Source organism: Eptatretus burgeri, chromosome 13 (assembly GCF_056783735.1).
Source record: "Eptatretus burgeri isolate ZD-2024b chromosome 13, Ebu_testis_v1, whole genome shotgun sequence".
Lineage (NCBI taxonomy): Eukaryota > Metazoa > Chordata > Myxini > Myxiniformes > Myxinidae > Eptatretus > Eptatretus burgeri.
The window spans coordinates 12,832,301-12,841,915 of record NC_140973.1 but is presented as its reverse complement, the minus strand read 5'-3'; the positions used below and the strand labels follow the sequence as shown (position 1 = coordinate 12,841,915).

Here is a 9,615-nt window from a genome sequence, read left to right as displayed (position 1 = left end):
GGAATAGGTGGAGTTGGTGGCGCTCCAGGCCGTGATGGTGCCATCCGGTGGCAGTGTTCGCAGTTTTTCCGAGTGGCGCTGATGTCGGCCGACATGCCTGGCCAGAATACAGAGGATTCTGCGCGGGCGGTCATCATTGATACGCCCTGGTGGGCAGCGTGTAGGGCGCTCAGCACATCGCCGCGGAGTGAGGGTGGTATGACTACTCGGTCCTTGTATAGGATCACTCCATCTGTCGATGTAATGTTCTCGCGGTACTGGTGATAGTCGCGAATTGTCTCTGGCATCTCGATTTTTGAGTCGGGGATGCCGTTCATTGTCATTTCCTCCAATATGTGCATATCGCCATCGCTGCTGGTGGCTTCCCTGACGTGATCCCATGTTACTGATCGCAATGATTCGAGGCCCGCGGCACACCATGCCAGGTTGTCCTCCTCGACGTCATCGTCATACTCCGGCTCAGTTTGGCGTAGGAGGGACAGGACGTCGGTGTGCGTGCTTGGTTGGAGGTGGGTCGCTATGGTGGCATTGTCATCTGGAAGGTTCATGAGTGGAGGTCGCGTGGTGCCAACCGGCCTGCGCGACATGGCATCTGCCGCCTTGTTCTTCATGCCCGGGATATGTATGATGCGGAAGCGATAACGCAGGGTCTTCTCCTTGAGGTTCCTGAGGCGGGGGTTGGGTATGTCGTCAAGTGCTCTGTCCGAAAGGAGTTTCAGCAGTGGTTTGTGGTCTACCGCAACGATCAGGTTCTCGCAGCCCAGTACGAAGTAGCGCGCCTTGTCCAAGGCGTCCGCGACTGCGAGAGCCTCGCCCTCTATGGGCGCGTATCTGGATTCTGCCGCGTGTGTAAATCTGCTGCCGACCAGGGTTATTTTCCATCCATCAGTGCAGCAGAATGGTCTAACTGGCACGCATCGGCAGTGCTTTTGAAGCAACCAGAATCCGATTCCCTCCTTCGACCAGTCCATGGCGATGCATGTTGGCTTAGTTTTGTCAAATATGCGGACACCGTGTTCAATTTCTTGTACGATCACGTCTTTCGACTCGCGGAATATGTCCTCTAACTCCATGGACCACTGGAAGCGTTCTCCACTTTTCAGGAGCTTCCGGAATGGCTGCATTCTAAAGGCGTATGCCACCTGGTTGACAAGCCCGAACCACGATCTGACGTCGGTGATGTTATGCGGTTGTGGGAAATCGTGGATTGCTTCCAGGTAGTGGCTGCACGGTCGCACGTCGGTCATGGTGATGGTGAAGCCCGCGAAGTCCACCGTGGGTGCGCTGAAGACAAACTTCTCCGGGTTGAGGATGATTCCATTCCGGCCGCATATATCCAGCCATTGGACCGCCTGGAAGTAGCTCCCCTCAATCGTGTCTGACCATAGTAGCGTGTCATCTACGCACTTGGTCTTGTTACCAATGTCCGCGACTATCTCATCGTATCGTCGTGAGTAACCGTCCCCCGATGCCATATACCCTTGTGGGGCAGATAGGTACCGGTAGCGCCCCCATGGAGTGATGAATACGTCTTGTGGCGGTCGTCCTCGTGTAGGCGGACGCTATGGTAACCGTTCCATGCGTCGAATACTGTCTTGCGCTTCCCGTTAGGTACGCGTCTCGCCTGGTGGAACGGGGATTGGGTGTGGTGGGTCTCGCGGAACGCATGCTTGTTCAAGGCCTGAAAGTCGACGGTGCGTCGCGGCTTGCCATTCTTTTTCGCGCAAATTACCATGCGGTGACACCATGTCACCGGCGTGCCGACGGGTACTTCCTCCAACACGCCGAGCCGAACGTCCTGGTCGAGGCCTGCTTTTACCTCATCTTGCCAATGTATGGCCACGGAGATGGGAGTGTGATGGGTAACCGGTGTCGCGTTCTCACTGAGCATAAGACGTAGTGGCGGGCCGGTCATTCTCGGTAGTGGCTGGTGTGGGCACGTGTTGAATGTGCTCTGAGCATACATCCTGAGTAAATGTGACTGTAGTGCCTCTCTGTTGGCCTCGGTCGCTGGCATGGGGAGTGCGGTCGGCTTGGTCGGCGGCTCCGCGCATCGCGGGCAGTCGCACAATTCCGAGGTCATCAGATTCACCTCTCCGAGTGTCGGGAATCTGTCCGAGATCATTCCCAGGTCCATGCAGGCCGCGCGGGAGAGGAATATGCGGTCTGAAGAGTCCGTCACGTACGCGATTTGGTGCGTCTCCAATCTCCGAGCGTCGTCACTGTTACCGGCGAATCTGACTACCACGGCTCCGAGGATACGAATTCCTCTGTTGTTTGCGGCCTGCATGGTCATGGATACAGATATGAGGTCCTCGGTACTCAGGCCCATTTGTTGGACGACTTTAATGCCGATCAGGCAGCTCTGGCACCCCGTGTCTGCCATAGCGGGTAGGGTTACCGCGCGGGTGTGTTTCAGGAGGTTAAAACCCAGCGCTTTGTAATCCTCGCGCTTGTTGGTGAGAGTGAGGTTGACATATGGCTGCGGGTCGGATATGCGTTTCATCCACTTATCGCACATATCATCGTACAGGTGGTGAGCGAGGGGAAGCGCGCGCATTTCGTCCTCTGTGCTGGCCATGGTGACCGTGCATAGTTCGACGAAGGCTGCCGTCTGCTCGTCGTACATCCCGTCGGTCTCCTTAGATAGGGGTCTTGCCGATCGGCCGCCCAGGCACGCCTTGTCGAGGTGATTCTGGCGGTCACACTTCCGGCACTTTTTACCGTATCCGGGGCACTCGGCGCGTCTGGCGCGCCATTGAGGCGTTTTGCCGTGGCCCACCTCGCCGCAGTAGATGCATACTCCTTCGGGCTTGGCCTTCCGTTTTTCCGGCCAGGCTCCTACTCTGGCGCGGACGTCCTGTCGCTTTCCCCGCCGATACGAACTACTGATCGCGTCCGTGCTCTGAGTGTCAAGCAGGTGCGATGCCGAGCGTTTTCCACACTCTTTGGCCTCGATATACTCTATCATGTCCTTTAATGGCATGTCCTGGTTCTTCTCACCGAGTAGGTCAAGTTGTATTGCTTGGTCCGCGATGCCACGGGCAACCACGTTGCGCAATATCTCTTCCGTGAAGTCGTTGACCTGATCGCACCCCGCCTTGGTGCACTTCATTTCATACTTGCACGTGTCCGCCTGCCCCTTGATGCGGGCGTGGAACGACCGGACGGGCTCCTCGTGTCCCTGCCGCATGTTAGACAGGGCCACTCGAGCTACCATCGTGTTCTCCGTCCGGACGGCGAGCGCCTTCATGGCGGCAAGGACGTCTTCTTCATCGCTGCCCACGAGGCTCCTACCCGCCGCGCGAGTGAGGTCCTTTCTCAGCTCCTCCTCACAGCACTCCAGTAGCTGCGCGACTATGTCGGGTCCGACAAGCTTAGTACCTGTTTTGTATTCGCCCCAGCGGGTTATGAAGTACGACCAGGCCTCGCCCGTTCCGGCCAGTGCTATGGAGGGACGCTTGAGTTTCTCCATCTTGGCATTCGAGCTCGCCGCCCTCGGGGCGGCGACGTGCACAGTGGCGTGTATACTTAACATGGCGGCCACCACTGCCGCCTCTGCGTGTGTAGCCACATAGTCACAACCCTCGATCAGGCACTCTGCTTCCACCGGCGCCATAGGAACAGTTATTCTGGAGTAAACGTTCTATTTTCGGCGATGCACACGTGTGTACAGTGTCCTGGGGGCGAAGATTGCGTACAGTACCCGAGAAATCCAAACTCACTGTCGATGTTCTCGTGGTCCGTTTTCACCCAGTCGTGTCCTCCTCAGCACCGACGATCTTTACTCGACTGCATCAAGTTGTTTGATTATAAATAAGAACAGAGTTCAATTTGTTCGACCACTTTATTAGCGTGGAACGACAATAATCAAACAAGTATTGAACAGGTTGAAACACCCACAACATCCCTGGCTCCGGCTCAGGCTGCGCATGCGCACTGGCACAGGGGACCGTCGATATGTAGAAGTACCGTAAAGTACAATGTTGTGTGTGTGTGTGTGTGTGTGTGTGTGTTTCATTAGAAATGAACAGGATAGAACAAACATCTTAAATATATGCAGAAAAATGACAGGCCCTGATGGGGAATTGAACCCAGGTCCTGTGGCAAACATATACCATCTATCTGTCAACTGAGCTATTCTTCCACATATACAGGTGCCATTCTCTCCCCCCCTCCCCCACTGCTTCTGGAGCACGCTGCCAACCATAGGAGCAGCGACTCTGCCCCCTGTGGTGTTTAATAGCGGACATGGATGTATCCCCCCACAGGGGGAAGACGCTCTCGTGAACAGGCCCGAGCTGTTCCTATGGTTGGCAGCGAGTGCCCCGGAAGCAGTGTGGGGGGCGGGGGGGGGGGGAGAGAATGGCACCTGTATATGTGGAAGAATTGCAGTCCTTAGCCAGTGGGTTGCCCAGTTAGCTCAGATGACAGATAGATGCTATGGTTTGCCACAGGACCTGTGCTTGATTTTCCATCTTCACGGTTCACAAATCTTTGCTCCACATGCCTGCAGTATCATAAGATGCTTTTTCACAAGCTCCATACGAGCTTTTAGATGCGTCTTTTTCAGTTTATGGCTTCTTTCCTGACACCTGTCCATGGAGGCCAGCCTTGTGAAGGGAACAGGATATTGTTGATTGATGAACATTGACCCCTATCTCAGACCTAGAGCTTTCCAGATCTTTCAAAGTCATTGTTGGATTTGCAGTGACATCCTGAACCCGTTTCCTGCTTGTCCGGCTGCTGAGTTTGGATGGGCGACTTGATCTGGGTAGAGTCTGGGTGGTATGATACATCTTCCATTTCTTCATGATGGATTTCACCGTACTCAAAGGGATAATAAGTGATTTTGAAATCGTCTTATAACCCTCTCCTGAACGGTGCTCCTCCAACACTTTAAGTGTGACTTCTTTGGAAAGCTCCTTGATCTTCATGTTTGCCTTCTTTGTTGACTAAGTGAGTTGCACCTTAAAACTCCTTAGATAAATGGGGAAGTTTAATTTTTAATTTAAAACAATGATTACATACAGGTGAAACGTATTATACTTATTTTGTAATCTTTCAAACAAATAATTTGCTCCTGAAGTGATTTCGGGTTAATTAGGCAAAGGGTTTGAATACTCATGTAACTGAGAATCATCAGATTTTCTCTCAAAATCAAACTTATTCACATTTTATCTACATTTTTTATCTTTATCACTTCGGAAGACTATATGTTACGTTTGATTTGAAAGCATCACGTTTCTTCCTTATACATTCATAGCACTGTGCTTCGTGTATTCGTGGTTTGTGAATGTGAAAAAACTATCTCCCACCAGCCATGCATGAATCACCTCTTCTTTCGCATAAACTATCCTCCGCCACCATCCCCCACCAACGAGGTCATGCTACCCATCCCTCCTCCATCTACCCACAACGCCTGCTTGGCTATTTATGTGCAGCGTGTCATGGGTCTCAATCTTTCTTCTTGTCCCACTGCCTTGACCTACTAACATGAACCCTCAAATGCATCCCCTTCAGCACCCTCACCTGCATCCCCTTCGGTGCATGATTCATCAGCACCCTCACCTGCATCCTCTTCAGGAGTTCCCTGGATTCTAACTCATCATCATCATCATCATCAGTTCCTGGTGTTGTTTTTTTTATTTGTCAGCATTTTTTAATGAAACTGTTATCATGTGCATTCTTAAAATTGTAAAATTTTCTCTTATGAATCACGAACCGCCGGGAACCCATCCCCCTTTTTCCCATCGAAACAAGCCCCGACATTTGCAGATTCGTCATTTGCAGCATTTTCCAGGAATGTATTCCTTGCGAAAGTTGGGGTCTTACTGTGTCTATATTTCAATGATTGTTGCATCTCCTCTCGCTTTAGGGTCGCACCTGGGCCAGTGGGCGCTGCGGCGGATACTGCGGAAAATGTGCTGTTCATTCCAGCACAGGCTTGAAGCTGAGCATTCTCTAATGGAGAATTGAATATTCGTTCATCGACGTTTGAAACTGCAGCTCCAGGAAATGGCCTGGGGTATCGAAGCTCTTCCAACACGTATCAAAAACTTTGCCTGTGTTTGAATAATGACCATGTCACTGCTTCAACTTCCAACACAAAGACATTCTAATGGTGCTGACGGCTGCATAACGCACACAAGTGACAGGTCCTCAGCGGATTTTCCCAGTACAGTGGTATTCTACATCCACTAAAGCTCCGGTTGTACCTCTAGAAATGGTCTCACCGGAATAACTATAACAATACTCTTGAACAATAATGATAGCTATCATTGTGATCGTTTCCAGTCATTCGATTTTATTTTCCGTGAGAACGAAAAAATATTAAGGCCTGTGACCAATCAGTGGCTGTTTAAATGTGACGTCATGAGCCCTCCAACCCCTCCCCCTACCAACTATATTTTGGAATCAAAATGGGAGAGGAGAAGCACGAGCACCTGATCTTTATACTCATCGCTTCTCTATGTTTAATGAGTTGGGACACTCGATGAAGATCGGGGGGGTTTTTTCTCTGCAAGAGTGAGGCTCATGTAAGAGCAGGGTTTTGACTTGGTGTAGCAGGGTAACAAGTGTGCACCATGAGAGAGAGAGAGAGAGAGAGAGAGAGAGAGAGAGACAGAGAGAGACAGAGAGAGACAGAGAGAGACAGAGAGAGACAGAGAGAGACAGAGAGAGACAGAGAGAGACAGAGAGAGACAGAGAGAGACAGAGAGAGACAGAGAGAGACAGAGAGAGACAGAGAGAGACAGAGAGAGACAGAGAGAGACAGAGAGAGACAGAGAGAGACAGAGAGAGACAGAGAGAGACAGAGAGAGACAGAGAGAGACAGAGAGAGACAGAGAGAGACAGAGAGAGACAGAGAGAGACAGAGAGAGACAGAGAGAGACAGAGAGAGACAGAGACAGAGACAGAGACAGAGACAGACACAGAGAGAGAGAGAGAGAGAGAGAGAGAGAGAGAGAGAGAGAGAGAGAGAGAGAGAGAGATAGATAGATAGATAGATAGATAGATAGATAGATAGATAGATAGATAGATAGATAGATAGATATAGATAGATAGATCCAAAAACAGCAAGTAAGAGGGTTGGTTTAGGAAAGGTTAATGGAGGTAATAAAGATCATACATCAGAATCGGGTTGCATTAGTGCACGTGAGGTGGCGGTGCATTGTCGGCCTGGAGGGAAGAGTGGGAAAGGCAGTTCCAGGCCTCTGGCCTCTGGAAGGCAGTTCCACAGACGGAAGAAGCGAGGAAGAAGAACTTGAAATGTGCAGTCCGCTTGGATTTTGGAAGTTTAAGCAGGAGAGAGTTACTAGAAGAACACATGCATCCTGGAGTTTCTGGGGCGGGTCGAAGGACTGCGAGAGCAAAGAGAGAGCACTATCGGAGAAGAGGCAGTTGAAAACAGAGACCACCGACCTGCCTGTGATGTGAAAGCAACAGATGACCTTGTGCTTCAGCCTTATCGTGGGAGATTCTAATAATGTTGAACTTTAGATTTCACATGATCCAGGAGAGAAAGAGGTGATGCTGGGGCACCAGTCCATGTGCAAGAGCAGTACTCCATAGAGTGATGGACAAAGACCTTGCAGACAGATTAGCTCTGATTTTCCAAAGAAAGACTTGGATTTACGGAGGATGCCCAGTCTGTGGCCGGCTTTGCTAAGTGGTTGGCCCAGGAGAGGTTATGGCAGACGGTGAGGCCGAAAAGTTCAAGAGGCTAAACCTTTTCCAGTGGCTGACCATAGAAATAGGCAGGTGAGTTAGTTTGACGATCCTTCTGGAGCATCAGTGAGATAGATTGAGGACATGCTGCATTTATCAGACCAGTACTAATCAATTCCAGATCAACAAAGAGTTATACAGCTGCTGTCTGCCTAGCAGGAGAACGGAGAACAGGATGACACAATGTGGAGTCATCTGCAGAAAGGAACGGATGGTTTTCCAGAGCATCGATAAATGAGGAACAATATTGGACCCAACACTCTGCCTTGATCTCCACTGAGAGAGGGAAGGAGGTGGCTTCATTGATGGCAGCACAATGATTGTGTGAGTAGAGGAAGTCTGAAATCCAGGAATGAAGGTGACCTTCTATGCCACAGGCAGAGAGCTTGGCAAGCAAAGAAGGATGCCAGAATGTGTTGAATGCCTGAGATATGTCTAAGGTGATGGTCCTGACCTCTTCATTGAGATTGAGGGCCTCAAACTATTACTGAGAAGAGAAGAAGCATACCCAGAGTTGTGCGACTGGAATAGAATCCAAACTGATCTTAAGAGATCAGGCTGCTTGAAAACAGCAAAGACTTGACATCAGCAGCATTGATCAATTATACAACTTGGCTTGTAATTGGAAGTAGGCTCACTGTTTTATAGTTGTTAGGACCTGTTTTTGCACACTTCTTGCAGACCAGTTATTTTGACTTCAATACATCTAAATCCACATGCAGGCATAGTCCAAGCTTCGCCTCTCTCCTGGCTGAGGGAATGACACACCACTGCCCAAGCCAATGAGATGAGCGGCAGGCATACATACGACAGTCACGTAACATGACGCTTACTCACTCGCCGATAGTGTCATTATTGAAAGTTTTAACGTCAATTTAAAATAAGAATTGAAAGTTTTTATTGCAACGTTGCTCTTACACACGTGAAAATGCGGTATAACGCATTTCCAGGAAATTGACCCTTGGAGTTTAGAAACGTAGAAAGAACAAACAAACAAACAAATATGATCACTCTTCTCAATATGAGATTTAATGTATCTGTATTCATTCTCCTTTCCTGCATCCCCCTTCCTACTACCTCCTGGACAACAAAAACAGCAGCAGAACATCCTCTCCATTGTCTGCCATCTTGGTGGGGAAAAAAAAACAAGGAAGTGGGTGTTCAATGGCACGTACTAAACGATTCATCAAAGCCCTTTCTGTTTTTGTTTGACAACTCTCAAAAGGATTTATGGCTATCGTGTTCATTATCATTCTCAGTGAGACTGGGGATTTCGAGTTTGGGTAAAGATGAAAATGAACAACCAGACACAAGCTTACGCATCATTGTTACTCAACATCCAGAAAGCTACCTCGTCCGCCATATTGAGAACTTTCACAAGCCTTTTGGAATTATTTATATCACTGCCAACTTTGTTTTTATATATATATATATATATGCAATAAATGTAATGTTTTTCTTTAAAAAAAAAAAACAACAAACAAACAAAAAAACATGAGTGTAAATGTGTACAAAAGTTTGCTCATTTTATTTTCCGTTGGTGCTGAGAACACATGACTGACAAAGGTGCTAAAACTGTACATATTTCAGATTACTGAGAGCCTAATTATGCCAAAGTTGTTAAATGCTAACATGATTGAAATATTAACGAGATTATGTGCATCGGAAACTGTTTTGCTAAACTCTGCAACGAAGATGTTAATTTTTTACTCTCCAAAAATAAATGCAATTAAAACGAAGAGGTTCACAATCCACATGTCTCGGGCCTTCTAGAGCGGTAGTTGCGAGTCATAGGCCTGACACAATTTGCACTTTTCGCTGCAGTTGGATAATCCGCTTGCGATGAACAGCCATTTCTTTGACAAAAAGAGAGAGTTATGCACC

General features: G+C 49.0%; 1 protein-coding gene across 4 annotated transcripts in view; it reads left to right on the top strand.

Moving 5' to 3' along the window:
• The window catches only part of LOC147013866 (A disintegrin and metalloproteinase with thrombospondin motifs 9-like), a 178,258-nt gene extending 171,531 nt beyond the window's left edge, over window positions 1-6,727 (top strand). For 2 of the 4 annotated variants that reach the window (XM_085851169.1, XM_085851171.1), the window contains exon 38: window positions 5,879-6,725. In XM_085851169.1, the coding sequence (XP_085707295.1) occupies window positions 5,879-5,968 (90 nt within the window). In that variant the 3' untranslated portion in view covers window positions 5,969-6,725. Of the gene's footprint in view, window positions 1-5,878 lie in introns of all 4 variants that reach the window. The other 2 variants (XM_085851170.1, XM_085851172.1) reach the window with 2 other exon arrangements.
• Window positions 6,728-9,615: the final 2,888 nt, after the last annotated feature.